This window comes from Gobio gobio (genome assembly GCF_949357685.1).
Source record: "Gobio gobio genome assembly, chromosome: 9".
NCBI lineage: Eukaryota > Metazoa > Chordata > Actinopteri > Cypriniformes > Gobionidae > Gobio > Gobio gobio.
Window position 1 is genome coordinate 49,632,163 of NC_137115.1, and position 27,698 is coordinate 49,659,860.

The 27,698-nt window shown below is 35.9% G+C and overlaps 1 protein-coding gene across 1 annotated transcript; it reads left to right on the plus strand.

Moving 5' to 3' along the window:
- On the plus strand, positions 1–27,559 carry nat10 (N-acetyltransferase 10). The gene is made up of 29 exons (XM_079825017.1): positions 1–144; positions 281–411; positions 495–586; positions 2,341–2,512; positions 6,368–6,490; positions 6,582–6,643; positions 8,108–8,222; positions 8,307–8,414; positions 8,505–8,638; positions 8,735–8,828; positions 10,762–10,860; positions 11,079–11,215; positions 11,298–11,422; positions 12,884–13,034; positions 13,355–13,451; positions 16,528–16,644; positions 16,726–16,827; positions 17,413–17,487; positions 17,635–17,751; positions 19,842–19,975; positions 20,070–20,118; positions 20,214–20,310; positions 20,440–20,550; positions 20,641–20,813; positions 22,048–22,167; positions 22,310–22,408; positions 23,162–23,235; positions 23,787–23,867; positions 27,025–27,559. The coding sequence occupies exons 2-29, from the start codon at positions 298–300 to the stop codon at positions 27,128–27,130; spliced, it is 3,078 nt and encodes a 1,025-aa protein (XP_079681143.1). The 5' UTR covers positions 1–144; positions 281–297; the 3' UTR covers positions 27,131–27,559.
- Positions 27,560–27,698: the final 139 nt, after the last annotated feature.

Here is a 27,698-nt window from a genome sequence, read left to right on the forward strand (position 1 = left end):
ATCACGAAGGGTCCTTCTGCCGTAGCTTCCCCACGTGAATGTACGAGCATGATGGTGTACTGTAAATGAGGCGTAGTTTTATCTCCCAAAAGTTGTATTTAAGATTGAAACAGGGAATTTACCTTTACCGATACAACATTTAAGGTATGTCCTATGATATGAATAAACACGTAGAGCATAAGTTTGTTCTGTGTAAAATGTGTTTAATTTCTCTCTGCTCGCACTGCAGTGTTTACTTCATTTCCCCGTGTAAATCTTACTATTGTGTTCGCGGTGACAGGCTGCAGTTTCGAAGCAATGGCAACTTTTCGGAAGAAGGTGGACAATCGCATTCGTGTCCAGATAGAAAACGGCGTCGCGCAGCACCATCGGTCGATGTTCGTTATCGTTGGGGACCGTGGGAAAGATCAGGTGAGGCGTGACTGTGTTTAATAAACACTCGAATAATGTAGGACGTTTGCAGAGCCTCACTCATTTGTGTATTTTGCCTCCAGGTTGTCATTCTCCACCACATGCTGTCGAAAGCCGCGGTCAGAGCCCGACCGTCAGTGTTATGGTGCTACAAGAAGGAGCTTGTCTTTAGCAGGTATGATTACTTAAAAAACTAAACACCTCTTTTATTGAGGACAAAACACCTCAGTTGTGGTCACAGGCCCAAACTGAGGAAAAATATCTTATTTATATGGGAAAAAACTCCATCAGATCTTTATAACTGTATAGCATACGACTTTAATTTAAGTTTATGCATATAAATACCAGTCGTTACTATATATCTTCCAATAATGTCTCTTAAATGCTTAGCTTTATGATTAAAGCGCTAAAGCTTTTATTATATACAGTACCGATCAAAAGTTTTGAAACATTACTATTTTTAATGTTTTTGAAAGAAGTCTCTTATGCTCGTCAAGCCTGCATTTATTTGATCAAAAATACAGAAAAATCTGTAATGTTGTGAAATATTATTACAATGTAAAATAATGGTTTTCTATTTTAAAATACTTTAATATATAATTTATTTCTGTGGTGCAAAGCTGAATTTTCAGCATCATTACTCCAGTCTTCAGGTGTCACATGATCCTTCAGAAATCATTTTAATATGATGATTTATTATCAATGTTGGAAACAGTTGGGCTGCTTTATATTTTTTATGACCTGTGAGATACTTTTTCAGCATTCTTTGATTAATAACATTTTTAAAAAGAACAGCATTAACAGAAATCTTTTGTAACAATATACTATTCAATTTTTTTTATTTTTTAAAAAGAAATTAATACTTTAATTCAGCTTATTTATTCACTAAAAAGTGATAGTTAAGATTTATATTATTAGAAAAGATTTCTATTTTTAATAAATGCTGTTTAATTCATCAAAGAATTCTGAAACAAAGTAGGTTCCAGAAAAATGTTTTCAACATTGATAATAACTGATAATAACTGAGTATCAAATCATCATATTATAATGATTTCTGAATGATCATGTGACACTGAAGACTGTAATGATGCTGAAAATTCAGCTTTGATCACAGGAATAAATTATATTTTAGAGTATATTAAAATATAAATATTTCTGTTATTTAACAGAAATACAAAAGATTTCTGTTAAATAAATTCTGTTCTTTTTTTAAAACATTTTATTAATCAAAGAATGCTGAAAAAGTATCACACAGGTCATAAAAAGATGTTAAGCAGCACAACTGTTTCCAACATTGGTAATAATCATATTAGAATGATTTCTGAAGGATCATGTGACACTAAAGACTGGAGGATTGATGCTGTAAATTCAGCTTTGCATCACAGAAAGAAATTATATTTTAAAGTATATTAAAATAGAAAACCATAATTTCAAATTGTAATATACATTTTTTTTTTTCTGTATTTTTTTCAAAAAAAATTCCAAACTTTTGACTGGTACTGTATACGTATATTTGAGCACCCCAAACAATAGTACCCATTATTTCCAGACCCTTAGTCATCTGACTAGACTTTCTGCTTGTTTAAAGCTGCTGTTGGTAACTTTTTTTTTGTGTGTTCAAGATTTACAAAAATTATATAATGAGAATGTGCAACATGCATCCAAACCATGTTTTTGTCTTACCCTGAGAATCATGATGGTACACTTATAATAAGTGTTTATATTGGGACTATTTCAGACCGGTCTGGTAGGAACCTCTGCAGAGGAGCACAGTCCCTGCGTGACTTGCCATAGACATAAACAGAGAGAAGTAGCTCCGGCTGCAATGTTCTTCCGCAAGACGCATGCAGTTCTGTTTGTTAACCACTAGAACAGTAAAAGTTACGGACTGCAGCTTTAATCAGGAACACTGAATCTGTTGTTTTACAGCAATCGAAAGAAGAGGATGCGACAGCTGCAGAAGAAGATCAAAACAGGCACGCTGAACCTAAAAGAGGATGATCCGTTTGAGCTCTTCGTTGCTGCAACCAACATCCGCTACTGCTACTACAATGAAACTCACAAGATCCTGGGAAACACGTACGGCATGTGTGTTCTACAGGTAATGTCAGACTTGACCTCAAATTACTGTGGAACCCAGTAAAGCCATACATATGAGATAATGGTCATAATTATTTGAAATGGAAGAGTTTATTGAAAATTTTGACAAAATCCAAAAAAACTGTTTGCCTATCTGTTTTTGTTTAGTATCGTATTTGATACACCAGGCTTTTATGGCTAAGAGTATGATGTAGGACAATATAGAGCTCATAGTGAATATTTATATGGCAAACAAAAATATATGAAATTCTGATTGCTTGTAATGTAAATCAATGAGATCTTTATAACCGTATAGCTTAAGCATACTGACATAAAATGCATATAAATATCACTCTGGGTGTGTTCACACTTGGCATGTTTGGTTTGATTAAAGCGATGTGGTTGCTCTGTTAGTGCGGTTCATTTGAATAAGTGTGACAGGGTTTTTCCTGGGTCAAAAATGATCTTCGGTGGTGGCTGACAGACATGGTCACTAGGGGTGTAACGATTCATCTACTACATCGATGTATCGATTTATTTTCCTATGATCTAACTACATCGATCTGTGCTCGGCAAGATGGCCTTCCGGACGACATATATCGATCTAACATCGTTTTGAAAGGTAAATCAATCGATTGTATCGATCATGGGAAATAACGCATTGGATTTAAGCACGTCAGACTTTATATGGATATTTTTTCTTAGCACTTTTAATGATAAAGCCGTTAAACGTTACACGATTAAGTCTGCCTATCTGTGACATCATCGCAACGCACGCACCAGCAGCAGCCAGTGCTAAGAAAACAAAACATAGCATGGCGGATGACAGAGAAGCCAACGTGCGAGAAATTATCAAGCCACCAGGAGAAAGAGCTAAGTTAGTAACGTTTTACCTGTACTTTCAACCCTTGCTAAATGTTACCTGTGCATTCCTGACACCAGTGTGCCAGCAGAGCGAGTTTTAGTACTGCTGGCGTCATAGTGAACGCACAGAGAAATGTTCTGCGGTCAGATCATGTTGATATTTTTGAAAAAGAAATCTGTAGAGTCATTGAAGAGTAGTTGGTTACATTTTATCTTTGTTAAATATTGTTTGTTTATTAAACTGAGAGTAATAGCAGGTTCAGCCAGTTTATTCAACCTGAAGAAATGTTGGTTGCACTTTATTTTTGATATTAATATTGTATTTGTATTATTTTAATGTTGTAAAACAACAGCAAAAGTAGCAGGTAAACCTACTATTAATTAAACCTGAAGAGTAGTTAGTTGCACTTTATTTTTTATACTAATATTGTAATATTTTTATGTTGGATAACAAAAGCAGAAGTAGCAGGTTAACCTACTGTTGAAATGTTGGCTGCACTTACTGTGCTTTTATTGAAAATGTATTGAAAATTGAAAATGAGAGCAGAAAAGGTTATCTTCCTGTTAATTCAACCTAAACTGTTGGTTGCACTTTATTCAAATAAAATTTGAATGCATTTGCCATTAATTGTTGTTTACTTGTTTGTTTATATCCATAATTAATTGATACCTGATTCCCTTACAAGAAACAACAGGAATCTAGGAAACTTCACCTGCACTGACCAGTATCCAGATATTTATTTCAGTCACACAATTTTTGGCTAAAAAGTTACTGAATCGATTTCAAGTCACTGAATCGTTTCGGATCGTATCGTTCTAAATGAACCAATATCGTCCTTGAATCGTATCGACAACCTCAAATCGTGATACGAATCGAATCGTTGTTAAAACGAATCGTTACACCCCTAATGGTCACCCATACACACACACACGCACGCACACACGCACGCACACACAGTAAAAAAGTACCCTACCCACGTGATCTGCAAGCGCAATACTGACAATACATTTTAAATAAATTCAAAGAAAGTTTGTAACTTTTGCTTATCTTATTTTGATCCCACATGAAAAAATACTATAGTATATTATAGTAAAATTACTCTAGTAAATACTATAGTGTTTTTGAACTGTACTATAGTAAATATACTACAGTAAATAAACAAAGTGTAGTAAATACTATAATATACTACAATTTACTGTAGTATCTTTACTATAGTATGGTTCAAAAACACTATAGTAATTTTACTATAATATACTATTGTATTTATTCATGTGGGATACCTTGATGTTTGTTTTTGTTCCTCATTTTTACACTATTTACTGATAATTGTTTTGGTATATAATCATATCAATATTAAAAAGTAGTATTTAAAAAATGAACAAATAGCCTAATTTTCTGCCATAAACAATTTCATAAAATTATCAGCTAGCTAACAACAACTTTGTTCTGGGTTCACCTCACTCCAGTCTAAACTAAGTGATTTATATTTGTTTTACTACACATTATGAACATAAATAAGCTGAAAGACTGTGGATAACTAAAACTAACTCTTACACCCACTCTTGCTAAATTGTGTAAGCACACTTGTGTTCTCATTTCAGGTGTTCTGAGTAAATTTAAACTGATTCGTGAGTTCAGTGTTGGACTGATCAGTTGTTCTAACCAGTCGTTATAATGATTCGGTTCAAAGGAGTCATTATGTTGCGAATCGGACATTAGCAGACGCGTTGTGTGTGAATCCCGTCTGTTAGAACATCGCGAAAGATTTATCAACACACAGAAAACACTTCATAACTGGACACGATTTGTTTCCCGTTTATTGAAAGTATGCTTTATGTCAGCTGGTCAGAGAATCAGTCAATGTTTTTTGAGCGCATTTCACACCCAGCGGTAATGAAAGGAAAACATCGTCTGATAGCGCCACGTGCAACATGGATTCGGTCTTCCGACCTTTTGATTTTGATTAACGTAATATGTGAAATATTAGAAAGCTAAGAATGCTTATTTTGAAGACAGAGAGAGTGCGAGCGGGGGAGGAGCTCTCTGATCGTTCTCTCTGTCACTCAGTTACAAGCGCAGCATCTATTCTACATCATTCATAAATCACAATAACTCCTCAAATAAAGCTTTGGCGGGACAAAAATTTGTTTTGGCGGCTGCCAAAAAATTTTCAATGTAGGGAAAACCCTGTGTGAACGCTGCCATCCGAACCCTGGTGCGCATCGAACAAGCGGACTGAGACCGCTGAAAAGATGGGCATCGGTCTGCTTCCAGACGAACTCTGGTCCGGGTCAAATGAAATATGAACGCAACACGGACCAAAGACATGTAAACTAACCAAAAACAGGATGTGATGCCACAAGATGCAACCGTAAAAAGGACAGACTGCTCAAGCACACCTGTTTGTTCTCGTCATGTTGCCCACCACAGTTCGGTACAGGCATCAGAACCGCGTCTCCTCGCAGCAGATCTTCATGTGTGTGTGTGTGTGTGTGTGTGTGTGACGGAGGATTCCTGCCGCTGTTTTGACTCCTTTACACATTTTATAAGCTCTTCACGAGTTCTCAGCTGGTCAAAATACCTTCATATGTAGCTACGCACATACAACGAGTGCATTTATCCCAGCACACAGCATTGTTTTGGATGTTAGGTAAGTTCCATCTCGAAATATATGTAATAAAAGCTGGTCAATCAGGTTGTGGAAATATCCCTATGCCTTTAGGTTTGCCATCTTTTAGGTTCGGTGTTAAAATGCCACTGAACGTTAAATGGACCAGGACTAAGTAGGGTTTTTGTTTTCTTACAACTTACTTGAAGTAAGTTGTAAGAAAGTCTGTTTTCACTGCAAAAAGACGTTTTTTGCTAAAAATGTATACATGATCAATCAGAGAGCAGAAAGCATGTAGTAGATTGTGTGTACAAGTGGTTTTTCAGCAAGGTCTTAGAAATGTACACATTAAATATGATACAGTAGGCTTTCTAGGGTTAAGTTGGTCTCACTTTCTGTTACAGGACTTCGAGGCTCTCACTCCCAACCTGTTGGCTCGGACTGTTGAGACTGTAGAAGGTGGAGGCATTGTGGTCATTCTTCTGAGGACTATGAAGTCACTGAAGCAGCTGTACACAATGACAATGGTAGATGGCCTCTTAAGTGCTTTTATGCCAATATGATGCTGGTAATCTGCGTGTGAATATATGTTTTTTTTAAATGTGTTTTCTCTTTCAGGATGTTCATTCTCGATACAGGACAGAGGCTCACCAGGATGTTGTTGGAAGGTTCAATGAAAGGTCAGTGTTTCAATATAAAGTAACAAAACCCCCATTTAAAATATAAATAAAAAAACCACGTTCACAAGAAATCAAAGAAAGATGGGCGAGAAGGAGAGAAAGAGCCTTTAACTTTCCCTTTAAGATAGAGTCCGAGTCAAGTCTATAGTCTTTATCACTGGACTCTGAGTCAGGTCTAAAGTTACTTAATGTCTTACTAAAACAAAAATACTCAAGAATCCAATTTTTTTGGAATTTAGACAAAATATTTGGCACTTCTATCATCTGTTTTGTTTGTAATAAAGGTCCTAAGATGTAAGGGATACATCCAGCCTGTTACGTTATAATCAATTATAATGTACAAAACAATTGTCCTGGCAACAAGGCGAGTAGTCATTTTCAATACAGTCGCTGAATGGACACAAGATGGCGCCAGTCACTTTGTTTATAGCGTTATTATTGACGACAGTCATTTCAGAAAATATCAAACCTCTGAACGTTTCTAGTGGTTTTAAGTCAATAGAAAACTGTACGCATGCTGATTGCGATACTTTTCAAATATGCGCTTTAAGTAATAAATGGATTAACATCTTTCTATCGCTCTCTCTCTCGTAGACACATTAAGAGAGAGAAAAGCTGCATGTACTAGGAATAGATTGATTAAAAGCAAAACATAGTGCCAGGTTTAACCCCTAGGAGTCTGAGCTGTTTTGGGGCCCTTTAGAAGTTTTGACATGCTCTGACATGTGTTTTTTTTCAGTTGCTTATAAACATTTTAATGGCAAAAGTGTAATCACACTGTATTCAGCACAAACTGGGCTACCATAATATGTGAATAACATGTATGTACATGCTTGTATTTTTGAGAGAAAATGTTTATGCATGGTTTTCGAGAAAACAAAAAAATAGGTTTTAAAATTAAGGCCTCAAAACCCACAATAGATATGTGTCCACAAGACTTTTGACTAATGGGTGTTGTTGCCTAGAGTTTTTGCTTTAAACTGAAAAATCGGCATCGGCACTAAAAAATCCATATCGGTCAATCCCTAATAAAGACAAGTTTATTTTAGTAATAAGTAAAGTTGTGTAAAATAAGTCCTTTTTGTCAAGTCTGACGTCATTTCAGGTCGAGTCCCGAGTCAAGTCTGAAGTCTCTTAAAATGCGACTCGAGTCTGAGTCACTAACTCAAGTGCCCATCTCTGGCGTGATCATATACTGTAGCGCAAAAAAAAAAACGGATTCTGCGTTAAATAAATTTTTAATGTGTTAAACTGGACAAAAAAATATTGCATGCATTAAATATTATATTAAAAAAATTACAAATTAAATAAAAATACATGTATCGGTACTCGGTATGGGAAAGTACCAAAAATTTAAGTATCGGACTCATTCGGGAAAAAGTGGTATTGGTGCATCACTAGTACATATCTTTTACTATCCTGTAAGAAAGAAAGAACTTATGATGCTTGTCATATTTTTCCCAGATTCATCCTGTCCCTCTCCTCCTGTAAGACATGTGTTGTGATTGATGACCAGCTCAACATCCTGCCGGTCTCCACTCACATTAACAACATCAAACCTGTCCCTCCAAAAACACAGGTAAGCTCTGTTCATAACCGCACAATGTTCTGTTTGCTGATTAGTTTTATATGTATTCCATAATCGTTTTGATTGTGCCAACAGGATGAAGGACTGTCTCCACGGGAACAAGAGCTGAAGGACCTGAAGGAGTCTCTACAGGACACACAGCCAGTTGGCGTTCTAGTGGACGGCTGTAAAACCATGGACCAGGTATAATTAAAGTAACTCCTAGGTATCTTGCCGCTGATATGTTTCATGTGGCCCAGCTAGTGTTTATTTTGCCTGTGTTTGTGTCTTCAGGCCAAAGCAGTGCTGAAGTTCATTGAGGCGATTTCAGAGAAGACCTTGCGGAGCACTGTGACTCTTACTGCTGCCCGCGGTCGAGGTAAATCTGCTGCTCTGGGATTGGCTGTAGCCGGAGCTGTTGCATTTGGGTATGTAGTAGAGTGTTATGATTATGATTAAGCTTGAGTTTTTTTGACTGCATATAAATAACTTCATGCCTTTTTGTGTTGTATTTCTCTTCTCAGCTATTCAAATATTTTTATCACATCGCCCAGCCCAGACAATCTGCACACGCTGTTTGAGTTCATATTTAAAGGTTTTGATGCCCTCCAGTATCAGGTAATCATCAATGAACATATTTAGATATTATTTAATCACAGCCAGACCCAGACTATATTAAGAGTGTATTACTGTAAATAAGACTAATAATGCAATTCTGAAGAATGTCATGGGTATTTTTAGTGCAGTACCTTGCAGCACTACTGCATTTAAAAAAAAAAATAAACTGAGCATGAACTCAGCATATTTCAGTATCATTAATATACTATTACAATTTGTATTACTATTTTGAATTTGTTTATATTATTTCATTTTAATTTTGAAAAGTTTTAGTAATTTTGTTGTTGTTTTTTTTATTTGTAATTTCTATTCATTTTTTTGTGTCTAGTTTTTTTTTGAAAATCAAATTTTATTTCAGTTTTAATAGTTCTAGTAAAATAAATGTAAATGTTGCCTTGGTTTTTATATTTATAATATACGTTTATTTTTATTTTTTTAATTCGCATTTAAAACTAAAAAGTTTAAGTTTTAGTTAACTATAATAATAATAATAATAACCCTCAGTTAAATGATTTAAACCCTGGGCATTTCTTTAGTATTTTCTAAAATATGTAATTAAAAAAAAAAAAATCTTATAGGTAAATGTTATCTAGGGATGCTCATATTGAATCGTTTAACCACTAACCGAAAGAGAGAATTTTGACAGATTAATACTATCAGTTAAACGGGTTAAAATGTTAAATTTTTAGTTTTTTAGTTTTGTTTTGTTTGCTGCATGGTTAAAGAAAAATATGCTATATTTGTTAACCACACAAAATGAAGTGAGAGAAAAGAAGTAGGCCTACTCTGTGGCCTACTCTACTCATTCGCAAAATATGCTACGCGGTATTAAAATACAGCAGCAGTACAAGCTCTAGACTGGTGAAAAGCAAATCAAAGGAGCTTATTCCCGGGAAGTCAGTGCCATCTGAGAGGGTCTAACTGTCAACAGGCTGCACTCCAGACTAAGCCATATCACGTAGACGTTACTTAAAAAAAATTGTGGATTGAGGCAGGCCTGCTATTTTTATTTGACGGTAAAAACTATTCCGGTTCTTCAAAGCTTCAAACGGATTTGGGGAATTTTCGTTTTGTCATCTTAATTGGTTAATTATTTAAGTGAATAATATTTAGTGTAGGCCTATTTATTTTATGCTTTTTATTTATATTATTTTATTCCGTTTTTCTCTTTTGTCAGAAACGCTGCAGGTGTGTGATAATTTGATAATGTGAATCCAGGTTCTGTTGTTGAGCTGTTCTGTTTACACAGTAAAATAAACCTGTGAGAATTTTTCTTTTTAACGGGTCACAGATACTCGTCAATAGACCCTTTTCACATATCCGGGTTTCTCAGAGCAGTCGTCATAGTTGGGTTAAATATTATAAGCTGTGAATGAGAGAATACATTAAATATTTTTTTGTGTGCCCATTTGCTCAAATAGTAAAAGAAAAACGCCACAGTAGTGATTTCACAACTTTAAAAAAGAGGGAAAAAAATTGTGAGATTGATAACGGCAGTGAAAAGAGATAAATATGTAAATTTTTACCATCACTCCCATTGACGCTGTATTAGAAACACCCTCACAGCAGCGGTAACTTTTTAAATTATAATTATATGCAAATGTAATGAACTACAAAGTATTAGTGTTATAAATGTATATTATATATATTTAAAAAAATGAAAATACAAAAAAAACGTTGCAGGATTTACGATATCACAGTCTGTGAAAAGGGTCTATTGTATTTTTATTTAATTCCAATTCAGTTTTATAATATTATCAGTTAACGGTTAATATTCGGATAATGAGTGGCGGTTGTTGGTCGGGAAAATTAATCGAAATGAGCATCCCTAATGTTATCCACTATTAGGAGAATACCGGTATTATTCAAACATTTATGCATACATCTGAGGGAACTACTTCAAACCAGATTTAATTTTTTTTCTTAATTTTAGGAACATCTGGACTATGAAATAATCCAGTCTTTGAACCCAGAGTTTAACAAAGCTGTGGTTCGTGTGAACATCTTCAAGGAACATCGACAGACCATTCAGGTATACAGATTCCATCTCTGCATTTCTTTCCCATAATTTTTCTTGAAAATATTTGTTGAATTGTGGAGTCTCAGATACTGTCTTTGCTACAGTTTTCCACTAGTATATTTTTAGAAAATTTAGAAACAACAGGTTCATATGGTGCATTTTGCATCATTCACAACTATAATAGTCATTGATAATTTTCCTCACCTGTGCTGACCTGTTTTGATCTGCAGTACATTCACCCTGCTGATGCGGTGAAGTTAGGCCAGGCGGAGCTGCTAGTCATCGACGAGGCTGCTGCTATCCCGCTGCCTTTAGTGAAGAAACTACTGGGGCCTTACCTCGTGTTCATGGCATCTACCATCAATGGGTCTGTATTTGAAGAGCCGTCTCATTTTCATCTTTTTACAGTGGTATAATAGCAATGCAATAATACTCATGTCAACATGCAGGTATGAGGGCACGGGTCGCTCTCTGTCTCTGAAGCTGATTCAGCAGTTGAGGCAGCAGAGCGCAGACAGCCAGCAGAACCTCTCGGCGGAGAACAGAAACACCAGCACAGCCAGACTGGCAGCAGGTATCCTCTAATGTCCTTTTGCTTTTGAAATGTAATGGAGTGCAACGGTGGCTGGCCGCTTTTTCAGCAGTGTTGGTTCTGGAAGGAACTTTTTCTATTCATTTGTTCAATAGGGATTTTAAAAAGCCACAAAAAAGTTGCTGTTTGGATATAAATAGGCAAATGCCTATTATGACTGGATCATTATTACTGTGATTATTATGTTTCTAGCATGTTATATGTTTGGCAACGGTTCTTCTAACCCTAATTGATGGAGTGTGTTGTGCTTTTAATTTCTTAAACAGCCATGTAGGACAGGGGTGTCTAAACTCGGTCCTGGAGAGCCACTGTCCTGCAGAGTTTAGCTCCAACTTGCCTCAACACACCTGCATGAAAGTTTCTAGTATGTCTAGTAAGACCTTGATTAGCTGATTCAGGTGTGTTTAAGCTAAGCTGTTTAAGTTTAAGTGGGGATGGAGCTAAACTTTACAGGACAGTGACCCTCCAGGAGCAGGATTGGACGCCCCTGATGTAGGAAGACACATCACGGCCATATTCCAGGATGACAATGTCTAGTTTCATCAGACTCAAACTGTGAAAGAATGGTTGGGAGGGAGCATGAAGGATAATTTTCACACATTAATCGGCACCTCTGAGTCCAGACCTTAAATTCATCGAAACTCTTTGGGATGTGCTGGAGGAGACTTTACAGAGTGCTGGACTCTTGCATTGACAATACAAAATCTTGACCAGAAATTGATAAACCTCTTGATGGAAATAACATTTATTTCCATCAAGAGGTGCATCAATGTTTGGTCAAGATCTTGTTTAAGCAATGAAAAGCTACACACTCCATCAATAAGGGTTAGAAGAACTGTTGCCAAATATATAACATAAGAAACATATAACTAGAAATATATAACTAGAAATATATAACTAGAAATATATAACTAGAAACATGATAATCACTGCAATAATGATCCAATCATTGACTTTTAAGCATTTGCCTATTTAAATCCAAAACGGCGACTTTTCATTTTGTCTGGGCAGTGTATATTGTTGACTTTTTGTAGGTTTTACTGCTTCTATTGGTCTCCTTATCGCTTTTAAATGTAAATGTAAAGAGCTCTTTTGGCATGTTTTGCTTGTTGGGACTCTGATTGGTGGAATTTTCTGTATGGCATCATGGGTAATGTAGTTTTCACCACTAATTCCAATTTAAAAAAATAAGTTGCTATAATATGGTCTGATGGCTTCAACAGAAGCAAATACCATTGATTAAAACCTAGATTTGTCTTTAAAGGCTTATAAGTTAACATTAAAAATCTATTTTCCTATGGAGTAAATTAATGGAGTCTTTACTTCTGACTGTTGCACTCTATATCTCTTCAATTGGCACAAGAATTCAAAACATGGAGGAAAAAAAGAATAGCTTTTTCCCCCCTGACTGATATGTGTCTAATGTGTAAAATCGCTCTGCAGCACGAAGCCTTCATGAGGTGACCCTCCACGAGTCTATCCGCTATGGCCAGGGGGATCATGTGGAGAAATGGTTGAATGAACTGCTGTGCTTGGACTGTCTGAGTGTACCACGCATCATTTCCGGCTGCCCTTTACCGCAGACGTGCGACCTGTATCCTCTCAAAGTCAAACGAGACCTATACATTCACTAGATTTTATGTCACGCAAGGGGAAAAAAACATGTTTTCGTAAAAATAATTGAGATTTAACCAGTCAAGTCATTTTGAGTCATTATGGCATTAAATGTAAAAAAAAAATTTGTCACGATTAGAACCAATCTTTTTGGCATTTTTTCAGTATTTTTTTCTTATGTGGGCTGCCTGTCTGTCTTTCACATTATCATCATCATCATCATCATCACCAGTGGAAACATCTCTCACCTACCTTAGATTTACCCATCTATCCAGATATTTCTTTAACCCCCTATTTCAGGTATTATGTGAATCGTGACACGTTGTTTTGTTATCACAAAGCTTCTGAGACTTTCCTTCAGCGTCTAATGGCACTTTACGTAGCATCACATTACAAGGTAAATACATGTCTTGGTTATTAGAGCAGTGGTTCTCAATCTTTTTCACTCAAAAATTGTCCAGCACACAATTTTTGAAGGCTCCCTAATATAGGCTATTTTTATTATTATTATTATTATTCAGTATTTGATTTATATTATAACATTATATAAATACATTTCAGTTTACAATTTGATTTAGTTTTTTGATAAGAATTTGATGATAAAGCTAAGATACTAATAGTAATTGGATACTAATAATTTATTATTAATCCTAATAAATGATTAAATAATAATTTATTAAAGGGGTCATGACATGGATTTTTGTATTATTTTAATATCTTCCTTGCGGTTCACTGTCAATAAAGTTTTTTACACAAATGCAGAAAAACTATTATTTATACCTGCCATGTGATTGGCTAACGTCATGGAATAGTAAACGGGTATCAATGCCCATTCACTATGGCATTTACAGTCAAAGCATTATGAAATCATTTATTTACAGTTTGTGATCCAACTGCTGTCAGATTCAATACAGTTGCTGCTTTATCTTTCAACGAGTTTCTTTGCAAACTCTACATTAAACTGTGCCTCGTTTACAAAACAAAATGCTCCGAACAAACATATAATCCTCCTATGTACAATTACAGGGTTTTTCCTACATTGAAAATTTTTTGGCGGCCGCCAAAACAAATTTTTGCCCCGCCAAAGCCTTATTTGATCAGTTATTGTGATTTATGAGTGATGTAGATCTACCGCGCTTGTGATCGGCGCATGTTAACTGATGACAAAAACTAACGAGCGGAGAGCCCTATCCCGCGCGCACGCTCTCGGTCTTCAAAATAAGCACCGTTTTAGCATTCTAATATTTCACATATCACGTTAATCAAAAGGTCAGTAAGACCGAATCCATGTTGCACGTGGTGGATTCGGACATTTTTTCCCTTGAACTACCGCTGGATGTGAATTGCGCTCAAAAAACGCTAACTCTTCACCGACCAGCTGACATAAACCATACTTTCAATAAACGGGAAACAAATCCTATCCAGTTATTAAGTGTTTTCTGTGTGTTGACAAATCTTTCGCGATGTTCTAACAGACGGGATTCACACACAACGCGTCTGCTAGTGTCCGATTCGCGACCTAATGACTCCTTTGAATCGAATCATTTTAACGACTGGTTAGAACAACTGAACTGTCCAACACTGAACTCACGAATCAGTTTAATCATTTACTCAGAACATCTGAAATGAGAACACAAGTGTGCTCACCCAATTTAGCAAGAGTGGATAGTAAGAATTAGTTTGAATTATCCACAGTCTTTCAGCTTATTTCTGTTGACAATGTGTAGTAAATAAATAGCCTAAAATCATTTAGTTTAGAATGGAGTGAGGTGAAACCAGAACAAAGTTGTTATTAGCTAGCTGATAATTTTATGAAATTGTATATGGCAGAAAATTAGGCTATTTGTTATTTTTTTTAATACTATTTTTTAATATTGATATGGTTATATACCAAAACAATTATTTGTAAATAGTGTAAAAATGAGGAACAAAAGAAACAAAAATCAAGGTATCGAAATAAGATAAGCAAAAATTACAAACTGTTTCTTTGAATTTATTTTAAATGTATTGTCAGTATTGCGCTTGCAGATCACGTGGGTAGGGTACTTTTTACTGTGTATGTGTGGATGACCATGTCGGTCAGCCACCACCGAAGACCATTTTTGACCCAGGAAAAACCCTGAATTAAAGTAAATCATCCACTTGTTTCTGATGCTGGGATCCTTCTGAAGTCTGTACAGAGATGTTTAAATTGGAAACGTCAAAGAGGGCTTTCTTTCTTCCATTTGTCCTGTTGACTCAATTGTGTGGAGTATGTCAGAAACTGAAAACACATCTGTATACTGTATCCACTGTAGACAGTGATTATAATGACTTCTATTTGCTTTTGACGTGACGCCAATGTAGGCGAATGTCTTGCTCTGGGGGTGGTCATATGCAAATGTGTTTGCCTGTGTGACGTCACAGATCCCGTAATATCAAACCAAGCCGTTTTTTTGGAGCTTGATTAAATGCTTTGTTTTTAATGAGGAGTTAAGCTCTGAAACTTGCAGGATGTTTTAAAGGGTTAGTTCACCCAAAAATGAAAATTCTGTCATTAATTACTTACCCTCATGTCGTTCGACACCCGTAAGACCGCCGTTCATCTTCGGAACAGAAATGAAGATATTTTAGTTGAAATCTGATGGCTCTGAAAGGCCTCCATTGGCACAATGGCACGGTTCACTCTCAAGACCCTTAAAAGGTACTAAAGACGTCGTTACAAAGTCCATCTCACTACAGTGGTTCTAAAATAACTCGGCGACAATAGTTTTTGTGCAAAAAAAAACCCTAAATAACGACTTGCATAGTGATGACGATTTCAACAAGGCATCATGAAGCTTCGAAGCGTTATGAATCAGCGAGTCGATTCAGCAGTTTGAATCGCCAAATTTCAGCAGTTTGGCGGTTTGACACGTGATCCGAATCATCATTCGGCTCAGTGATTCATAACGCTTCGAAGCTTCATGAAACCTTGTTTTGAAATCGCCATCACTATGTAAGTCGTTATTTAGGGGTTTTTTGCGCACAAAAACTATTGTCGCCGATTCATAAAGTTATTGTAGAACCACTGTAGTGAGATGGACTTTGTAATGACGTCTTTAGTACCTTTTAAGGGTCTTGATAGTGAACCGTGCCATTGTGCCAATGGAGGCCTTTCAGAGCCATCAGATTTCAACTAAAATATCTTCATTTCTGTTCCGAAGATGAACGGAGGTCTGACGGGTGTCGAACGACATGAGGGTAAGTAATTAACGACAGAATTGTCATTTTTGGGTGAACTAACCCTTTAATGGTACAAAGACCTTACAAGTCAAAAGATCAAGGCAAATTTGATTTCTCATGTCATGACCCCTTTAATACTATTTAGTCATCTTGAGGCCCCCCAGTGGACCCGAGGCCCCTGGTTGAGAACCACTGTATTAGAGCATTGCATAATGTCACAAACTCTAAACAGTAAACCAGTTTTGACTCAATCTCCTGTCTCTCCTCAGAATTCACCCAATGACCTTCAGATGCTTTCGGACGCCCCTGCTCACCATCTCTTTTGCCTGCTGCCCCCTGTTCCACCCACACAGAATTCACTCCCAGAGGTCTTAGCAGTTGTGCAGGTACGGCCAATGCGACTTACTTCAACTCAGATTTAGCAGTATTGGAATTATGTTGTTAATGAAAGAACTGTGTAATTTCAGGTGTGTCTGGAAGGAGAGATCTCACGCCAATCCATCCTCACCAGCTTGTCCAGAGGGAAGAAAGCCTCAGGTGATCTCATTCCCTGGACTGTTTCGGAACAGGTAACAAATCCGGATTTAAATTGAAACCACTCTACAGTTCACAAGTTTGGGTCATTTAAGATATATGTTTTTAAAGAAATTAATACTTTTATTCAGGACGCATTGAATTGATCAAAAGTGACAGTAAAGACATTTATTTTGTTACAAAAGATTTCATTCTATTTCAAATAAATGTAAAGAAAAGTATCACAAAAGTAGTAAGCAGCACAACTGTTTTCAACATTGATAATAATAAGAAATGTTTATTTAGCAACAAAACATATTAGAACGGTTTATGAAGGATCATGTGACACTGAAGACTGGATGCTGAAAATTCAGCTTTGCGCCACAGGAATAAGTTACATTTTAAAATGTACTTTATATAGAAAACATTATTCAAATTATAAAAATACTTAAGAATTTTACCATTTGAACTGTATTTTGATCAAATAAATCCAGCATTGGTGAGCATAAGAGACTTCTTGAAACATTTAACATTAAAAAAATCTTACTGACCCCAAACTTTTGAAAAAAATAGTGTAAATACTGTCAAATAAATGTTTAGTGACTGAAATGATTCTGATGCTCTTGTGTTTTTGCATTTAGTTTCAAGACCCTGACTTCGGAGGCCTCTCTGGGGGCAGGATTGTCCGTATTGCTGTGAACCCTGATTATCAGGGGGTAAATTATTTGCTTTTTCTCCTCTTTTTCCTTTATGTAGCCTCAGTTATGTTCATTGAACAGCTTATGTATAGAAGTTGCTTCATTATTGCCTTGTTTGACCAGTTATGTCATTACCCATGTGTGATTCATTGTGCCGCTCTTTAGATGGGTTATGGCAGCCGTGCTTTGCAACTGCTGCAGCAATATTATGAGGGCCAGTTTCCTCTCTTGGATGAGCAAGAACAGACACCGGCCAGCGCAATCACATCTGTGAGCAGTGAGGTAATGCTCTGTTTGTGTCATCACTCAGAAATGTTCATGGAAGTCTGTGCGGCACTGTGTTTTAAAATGACGTGACGTGAAGGCTAAGTATGGTAACCCATACTCAGAATTTGTCCTCTGCATTAACCCATCCAAGTTAGTGCACACACATTAGGAGCAGCGAGTAGTGAACACACACACACTGCAAACCGTGGACACACACACGCACACACAGAGTAGTGGGCAGCCATTCACTGTGGTGCCTGGGGAGCGATTTGGGGTTAAAGGATTAGTTCACCCCGAAATGAAAATTTCCTGATATTTTACTTACCCCCATCTCATCCAAGACGTTTCAGGATTTTTCATCATATCATGGTTTTCAATTGCAACCAAAATGCTTAAGGTTCAAATCAATGCAGTTTCAAAGGGCTTTGAAGTGCTTCAAATGGTACTGCGCGATCCCAGACGAGGAATAGGGTCTTATCTAGCGAAACCATCTGTCATTTAAAAAAAAAAAAGAATATACTTTTGAACCTAAATTGTTCATCTTGCAATTGATCAATTGAAATATCAAACGCCATTTAGCACAATAAAAAAGGTAAAACAATGATAATGGGTGCTTTTGAAGTTGAAAATGTGTTTTTTTTGCTAAAGGGCGTTTGTATTAGTCTTCACACGAGCGCTTTGTAAACACGGGGGCGGAACTTCTGCCTACGTCTTGCTTGACCTTCCCACGTGATTACGTCATCCTTAGCACCTCGCAGAGCTGCGCAAGATGAACAATTTAGGTGAAAAAGTATATATTTTAATTTTTTTTATGACCGATGGTTTCACTAGATAAGACCCTATTCCTCAGCTGGGATCGCGCAGTACCATTTGATGCACTTCAAAGCCCTTTGAAATGGCATTGATTTGTAACTTCAGCATTTTGGTTGCAATTGAAAACCATGATATGATGAAAAATCCCGGAATGTTTTCTTCCGAAAACCTAATTTATTTTCAACTGAAGAAAGAAAGACCTCTTGGATGAGATGGGGGTGAGTAAATTATAAGGAAATGTTCATTTTGGGGTGAACTAATCCTTTAAGTGTCTTGCTCAAGGGCAACTCAGTCAGAAGTTGAGGGCAGAAGAGAGCACTTTTCATTTATTCACCCACCTACATTTTTCTTGCCGGTATTGAGTATCAAACCGGCAACCTTCAGGTTAGAGTCTTGACTCCATAATGGACGTTTCTGTAGGTGAAACATGGCTGTATTGCTATATTTGTCATATTTAACTAGGTTTGTTCTAGGGCTGCCACTAACGACTATTTTTATATCGATTAATCTATCGACTAATTTGGCGATTAATCTACCGACTAATTTATCACAATTATTTTCAACAATTTTACTTAAAAACATTTAATTTAACTTGCAACGTTGGCCTTAAAAAAAAGTATAAATGTAAACAAGCCCTTGACAAAATGTAAAACTAAAAATGTAAAAAGGTACAAATTTGTAAACCAACATAACAAAAAAAAGAATATTAGCAAATACTTTTTATATAGAATAGTGTTGTCACGATACCAAACTTATGACTTCGATACGATGCCAGACTAAAATACTTCAATATCAATACCATGGCAAAAAACTGTAAAAGTACTTGAATAATATGGCAGAACTTACTATTCATTGTTTTAGGGTTAAAAACCCTAATTAGTCTTCCGTGGCTGCGATTTGTACAATAAGAATTATAATTCAAGATTTCCTTTATGCAATTCAGTAGTTATAAATGCCACTTCACTGATAAAGTAGCATATTATCCGGACCAAAAGTGGTGATTAAATAAGAACAATGTAAGGTTACACTTTATATTTAGGTGACATAGTTAAATTGTAAATACTCATAAGTACTGAGTAATATTAATTAACTTCATGTACTTACTATAGAGCTATAGTAGGGTTTGGTTTAGGGTTAGTTACTTGTAATTATACATAATTACTGTTATTACTATAGTAAGTACGTGTAGGAACATATGTAGTAGCTATGTCACCTTAAAATAAAGTGTCACTGAATGAAAGTATGTGTAATTCTGAAAGGAGTATATATTTTTCATCCATGTCCATGTGCAGGCTGTCAGTCTTCTAGAGGAGGTGGTGTCTCCCAGGAAAGACCTGCCACCGCTGCTGTTGAAGCTGAATGAGAGGAGAGCCGAGAGCCTGGACTACCTGGGAGTGTCTTATGGTCTCACTCCTCAACTACTCAAGTGAGACGCTTCATGCGAGCATATTTTACAGCAATATTTGCACTGCAAAACTATTACAAAACTCATTAATCTCTCCGCTTTCTTTCCCATCCAGATTTTGGAAAAAGGGTGGATTTGTGCCTGTTTATTTAAGACAGACTCCGGTAAGGATGCCACTTTTTTTTAGTATTGTCAGGATACTGTTTCTCTTTTTGTAACTTGTAATAAGTGGGATGTATTCTTATATTGTGGCCTGTAGAATGACCTGACGGGAGAGCACTCGTGCATTATGGTGAAGGTGCTCAATGCTGAAGAGTCAACAGAGCAGAACCAGTGGCTCTCTGCTTTTTGGAAGGGTGCGAATTCACAATCTCTCTGAATAATCCATGTGAATTCTGCATTTGAGAGCTGTGTAATAATACCTATAATGCTCACTCTGCTATCTTTTTCTCATTTCAAAGACTAACGTTTTTTGTGTTGGACAGATTTCCGGCGGAGGTTCCTCTCCCTGCTGTCCTTTCAGTTCAGCAAATTTAACCCGACCCTGGCCCTCAACATTCTGCAGAACAAGAGCGCTAAGGACGACAGCCCAGCAGGTACAGACCCGCATCTGCCACCTCATTAGACTGAATGCTGTATGTGTGTGTTGGTTAAAGATAACCTTTCATGCGTCTGTGTCTTTTCAGCTCTCACCAGTGCTGAGCTCGCTGCCACATTCACTCCATACGACCTGAAGCGTTTGGAGATGTATTCAAGAAACATGGTGGACTATCACCTCGTCATGGACATGATCCCTGTTGTTGCACGCATGTATTTCCTCAAACAATTGGGAGACATCGGGCTTTCTGTTGCCCAGTCTGTAAGTCAGCTATGTGTGCTTTTAAGTTTAAAGGTGCAGTGTGTAATATTTATGAGGATCCATTGATAGAAATGCAATATAATATACATAACTATGTTTTCAGTGGTGTATAAAGACCTAACTTAATGTACTGTTATGTTTTTATTACCTTAGAGCCATTTCGATATTCATACACCGCGGGTCCCCTTACAGTGAAGTCACCATTTTGCGCATTCATGTTTCTATAGTAGCCCTAAACGGTCAAACTTCTCTACGGAGCGCTAGTCACTCTCTGCTCTCTCCGACGATGACATTTATGTCCTGTGTCATCCCCCATAACTTCTCTATGTGCTTCGAAAGGGAGGGGTGAGCGGTGTTTGGTTGCAATTCACAACCTCACCACTAGATGCCGCTAAAATCACACACTGCACAGTCCAAGTATAAGAATTTTAAGAAGTCAAAATTTATCTTCAAGAATGTGATTTTACTAGATATTAAAGATACAAGTTTATTTTGATTTAAGGATTTTTGACAATATTAATTAATAATAAAAATGTAAAATATATTCACCCTTCATTTGTATATTATATAAATCTGAAAGCATATTGCATAGTTGTGCTTAAAGTTAACTGTTTTATTTGTGATAACACAATGAAATGTCAAATTATGCAGACAATTTTTGGCCAGGCTGTCCAACAAAATATTAATAACTGGTTACGTTGTAGTCAATATATACTGCTTTCTGTTTCTATTCATTTTTGGCATAGTAAAATAAAACCTCTAGCTGTAGTTTACCAAATTTTGTCGGATTAATACCTTAATCAAGTGTTTCTCACTTGTATTTAAAAATATAAACTATTTTTCTCATATGTTGATGGTTTAATTGAACTTGTAGGGTTATTAAAAACAAATATTCCTTCCGGTCATCACTTTTGTATGGAGCCCCTAAAGGGACATGCTGAAGGAAAAAAAAAATTAGATGGAAGGACAAATGATGTCAATGATTTTGGGTTTTCTTGAAAATGTTAATTTTGCGTTCACCCGCAAAGAACACAAAAGCATTGAAAAATAATTTTTCCTCCCATCTCATATTTTTTCAATCACCATGTCCTTTTAGTGGCTTTGTACTTTTGGCCACTACTGTAAATGTACATTTAAATTACGTTTATTTATTTTGAGTTGCAGCTTTAAGGCCGTTGCTGGTGTGTGTATGTGTTCAGGTTTGTGTGTACTACATAATCGATTCTTTCTTCAGGCTCTTCTGTTGGGAATTGGGCTTCAACACAAGAGTGTAGATGAGCTGGAGAAGCCGATTGATCTGCCCGCTTCTCAGCTTATGGGCCTGTTCAACCGTGTCATCCGTAAAGTAGTGCAGGTGAGACAAACAAGCCCTCCTCTCCTGTTCTCTCATACACACACTGATTAAAACTGCGTAGAAGGATTCGACTGAGTGAGAAATAAACTGCATGGATCTACTTCCAGTGTGTAGTTGATGTTTGATTCTATCTTTTCTGCAGTTCTTCAACACTCTTCAGGAGAAAGCAGTTGAAGCAGATATGGTGGACACCAAAGACATAAGCATGGAACCAACGGCACAGACACTAAATGAAGATCTGGTATGAGAAGCTATAGATTATTATTTTGTGATAGTCATAAAATGGTCATAAAAATGTTGGGTTGGTAAGATTTTTTAAAAATATTTTTGAAAGAAGTCTCTTGTGCTTGCAAATGACTTGTTGATTATTGTATGATTATTAAAAATGATTATTATATATGAGTAAAATTGAAATATTTTGCAATTTAAAATAACTTCTATTTTATTATATTTTAAAATGTATACCTGTAATGCAAAGCTGAATTTTCAGCATCATTATTCCAGTCTTCAGTGTCACATGAACCTCCAGAAATCATTCTAATATGATGATTTGCTGCTTAAGAAACATTTCGGTAACACTTTACAATAAAGTTTATTAGTTAACATTAGTTAACTACATTATTTAACATGATCTAACAATGAACTGCGCTTATGAAGCATTTATTTATCTTTTTGGATCATTCAAATCTTGTTAACATTAGTAATGCACTGTGAACTAACACAAAACAACGGCTGTATTTTTATGAACTAACGTTAACAAAGATTAACTAATACTGAACAGAGGTGTTGTTCATGGTTCGTTCATGTTAACTAATGTTAACTAATACAACCTTATTGTAAAGTGTTACCAACATTTCTTATTATTATCAATGTTGATAACAGTGCTCAGGATTCTTTGATGAATAGCAAGTTCAAAAGAACAGCATTTATTTGAAATATATGTATATATATATTTTTACAGGTTATCATATTAAAATATAATTTTGTCCCTTAGAATGATGCAGCCAAAGAGTTCCAGGAGAAACACAAAATGGACATGGAGAAGATAAAAGACATGAATCTTTCAGAGTGAGTACTTCCTATGCAGTCCAAATTATAATTTTAAGAATTATATATATATATTTATTTACAGATGACTGTACTCTTTATAGTAAAGAATTGTGTGTAAACCGTTTGTTAAATCTGAAAAATCGTTTGGAAAGGAGTTCTGTAAAATGTGTAGGAACCCTGCTTGCAACATCAACCCACATTTACAGTATCAAACCACTGGTGAGGTCAGAGGTGAATATATGCATGTTATAAAGCGTTTTAGGTTCTTCTCATCATATAAGTTCATGTTGTCATTTTTAAGAAAACAACTGAAAAAAGCCCCAAGAGAAAGTTAAAAATATTTACAGATGACTTTACTATATACCAAATATAATGCTGTATGAACCATATTAAAATTATCTGAAAAATCTACAGAGAGGTTTGGAATCTGAAAAGGTAAGGAATTGTGAAAGGGAAAATGTTTAGGAACCCTGTATATTTATATTTCGTCTTGAGGCTCACTTATAAGTATAGTTTTGTATGTGATTTATCCCACTAATATGGCTGTGTTGACCCCTCTTTTTATGAAGGTACTTAATCCAAGGACAGGACGAGGAATGGGACAAAGTGTTGAAGAAAGCCGGACATACAGCTATTGTTAGCATAAAAAGGTAAGCAGAGGTCAGTGACGGCGCTACACCGGGGCTAGAGGGAGCTATAGCCCTGTCAGAATTTTGAATAGCCCCGGTTAGTGCCCCCAAGCAGTTGAGGTGGACTGTTTTTTGATAAAGAAGACAAGAGTGCTGGTAGGAAACCCAGTCTCTGAGGAGGCCAAAGGAGGAGAAAAGAAAGAGTAGTCTGAGAGAGAAACTCCTGACATACACATCTGTCACACTGCCAGTAACATCCTCGTCATGTGAGCACAGTTTCCTGCATTAGGCTACATTTAATCCATTACCTAATCACTAAGATTGAGATTTGGTGTTTGTTTTTGTTTCATTTAATTGTAAAGTATGCGCATTTTTGATTATGCATACATATGTATTGTGTTGTTTAGGGATGTCACAAGTACCGGTACTTCGGTACTGAAATTTGAATAATGTGACGATACCAGCATTTCTGTATGGCCGAGTATATTCGGTGACCACCAGTGTTTCCCACACAGACTAATTCGTGGTGGTGCACCACAGAATCAACAGCGGCCGCCACATATTGCGTGTCGTTATTATTTTCTCTTTTTTTTATTTTTTTTTATACACTATTTAAAACGCACTTCGTATTCGTTCAGATGCATTTCCTTTCCCTGCTCTCCCTCTGTCTCTGTCACTCACGCGCGTCTCTCGCTCTCAAATGGCCAAACCTGCTTTTGAAAATAAATAGCGTTTTGGCGCTAATGTGTAACAGTTAAAAGCCGAACAGTTCCGAACAAACTAGCGCTGTCAATGCATTTGAATTTTATACGTCAACCATATTTACAGTATCATGTTATTATGGAGAGTGATGGAAATGCAACATTGTTAACATTAATGTACATTTTTTTCTTGTATTTAGCCCTCATGTATTCCTTACTAATTGGTCACTCATACTCATTGGTGGTCAAATTTGACCATACACCTGAACTATTTTTCAATTAAATAAATGTTCTATATTTTAGTTTAATAATATTTATTGAATATTTTGTGGAGATCTTTTGGTACTAAATAGGCCTACTATTTGTGCAGTAATTATGGTCCATTAATGACCATTTAATGAATTAAAATATTTTTCTTCTAATATTTTTCTTATTTATATTACAATTAGTGTAGTAATTAAGGTTAAAATAGAGATTTTCAATGCAAAGAGGCAAATTAGAGTCATTATGTGGCTGGAAAATTTCAGTTGTAATGCCATGGTTTACCCACTATAGGTGCCTGTAAAGCTCTTTAATAAATATACATCTATCTAGTTGCTCAAAAAAGTATTGCAGATCATAACCGCTGACTTATTTTTAGGTTTTGCATTTGAATAAATATTTAGACATGATCAAACACTAGATTTCTTTAAATGTGAAATTTTAAAACGTTAATAACTTGCATCCTAATATTTTTAATGATACTTATATAAGCACACACAAGTGAATATTAATGAATGCGAGCAAATATAATTTAACCCAATAAAAGTTTATAATAGTGCTAAAAAGGCATTATTTTTCCTTGTATGTACAGTAGGCTATATACATTGAAAGATCGAAATCGATATTTGTGCAATCACCAACGCCAAATACCCCTCCCCAAATCTCACCCAAACATACCCGATATTGATACCGATACGATACTTCTAAACTGAACTTTTTAATTAAGAAATTTATTAAATTATTAAAATTACTAAGAGTAAAATGGGTAAAGATACCCAGTCACTGTCACCCAGTCAATTTTGTTTACACATGGTTAAAATATGTTTACTTGTAGTGGTAACCATGGAAATGTACAAATACTAGTTGAACTACAGTCACTGTAGTAAAAAATAAACCTTGGTTCATTTTCATAAGGGACTGCCAGTGACAGGCCGTTGCACCCATAAAATGCAACCCTTTTATTCTGACATTAGTTACAGAATTGAACATGATCAATATCAACTTTCAACATTAAATTTAAAGAGTGTATTTGCACTATGTATGTAGGCTACAATTTCTATTTGTTTATTGTGAAATAACTCCCTTTTGTTGAGGGCTGCGTTTCTAAAAGCGTCAATGTTTCCTATGATAGTTTTGGGAAATGCAGCTGTATTTGAATACAGTATCAGCAGTAAGCGCACGCTCTCTCTTTGATTTATTGGTTCTGTCTTGCAGCATTTGCGTGAGTTCAGATGAGCAGGAAAATAGTCCTATACTACACAACTATTCGGTAACATAGGATATTCGTATTGTATGCATTAAATAATCTTTTTAAATAAACGAAATTAACTGGTAAAAAAAACACCCTAGTATCGATACATTTTGATGCTCACATCAGTATCGATATATTGCTATTTCATATCAATACGCCCATCCCTAACACACAGACACTCAAAGGTCTTCATGGCAACCCGTCAAAATAAAAGTTCGGTTTAACTTAAAGAAATTGACAGAAATATATTAGGCCACTGTTGTACAGTAGATTTAGCTACGTCTCTATGTAATAATACTACTAATAATAATACTACTAATAATAATTATTATTAGTTGTGTCTAGAGGGTTGCTTATTTTTCACTTGATCTTTTTTATAAACAATGTTTACTTTTAAACATCAAACAGCCTTTAAATGTTTGTGTATTATTTACTTATAACTATTATCATCATAAATAATAAACTCATTGAATTTAATGCAATATATATTTTTAAATAGTTAGATTTGTACCGAGACCCGTAACATTTTTGGTATTGTGACATCCCTGGTGTTGTTAATGCTGAAGTGCTGCAGCGACATGTTTTTCATCTTTGCATGTAAAAGGTTTGTGTCCTTGTCTTGTGGTCACTTGTATTAAGCTTATATTTATTTTGTTGAATATGTCTATTCTTTGGCCAAGTATAATTTAAATTTACACTTCTGTTGAATGTGGTGTGTACCATAGCTTTTATTTTTTTTTAAACGACAATTTCTTTATGAAGTAACTCTGATGTCATGAATATCGATTATTTTCTTAGCACCCCCACGTATTGGTCTAGCCCCCCCCTAACACCGGTAGAGAAAAAATTCTGTCGCCATGCATGGCAGAGATGTATGGAGCTCGTGTTAGGAAAGGTTTGTCTGGATTTTTGTCTGGGATCATGAACTGTTATGAACTTTATCTTTGTTTTTCCCCCCCTTCAGTGACAAAAAAAGAAAACTGGAAGGCGTGAACCAGAAAGTACAATGGGAAGGCAAGAAGCTGAAGAAAAATAAGGACAAAAAGGGCAAATTTGGGAAGAGAACATGAAAGGAATGGACTTTAAAAGGAAACCTTGAAATGTATTTGTGCTTGTCCTTTAAGTTTTGTGAGTCCAAATGAGAATATATGTTTGGATAAAGGATTTTAGTCAAGACCAATTTGTTTTCTTTTTTCCCCACTGAACCAACAAAATAAAATTTTACATTGGTGTTTTTTTATCGTATTTCAGATATTAATATTTCCATTGTTTTGACCTCATGATTTTCCTTGAAAGTTGATTTCAGCAGCTTGGCACTGTAATTTTTAATTTGCCCTCTGTATGGTAAATACTAATATTATTGTGCATAGCTTGCACTCAAAGTATAGTATAATGTAATTTCTTTGTAATAAAGTAACGACGGACAATAATTTGAAACCGGACCTCTGTATATTTCCGATGTGAAGGCTATATAATAAATGTTGTGAAATAATTGCCTTAAATAGCGAATTCCAGTAGCCTGACAAGAACTCCCGATTGGCAGAGCTCAATCCGAGGGGCGGGATAAACGGTTGTCTTTCAAATTCCCTCTGCAGGCAATAGGATGGTGCGACAACCAACCAGAGCAAAGAAGAAGGT

What these genes read in the sequence shown, in the direction of transcription:
- nat10 (XM_079825017.1), top strand. Translation starts at nt 298, where the DNA reads ATGGCAACTTTTCGGAAGAAGGTGGACAATCGCATTCGTGTCCAGATA. An exon ending in GGGACCGTGGGAAAGATCAG is followed by an intron (nt 412 to 494) that starts GTGAGGCGTGAC and finishes TTTTGCCTCCAG; the next exon opens with GTTGTCATTCTCCACCACAT. An exon ending in GGCTTTCTGTTGCCCAGTCT is followed by an intron (nt 20,814 to 22,047) that starts GTAAGTCAGCTA and finishes TTCTTTCTTCAG; the next exon opens with GCTCTTCTGTTGGGAATTGG.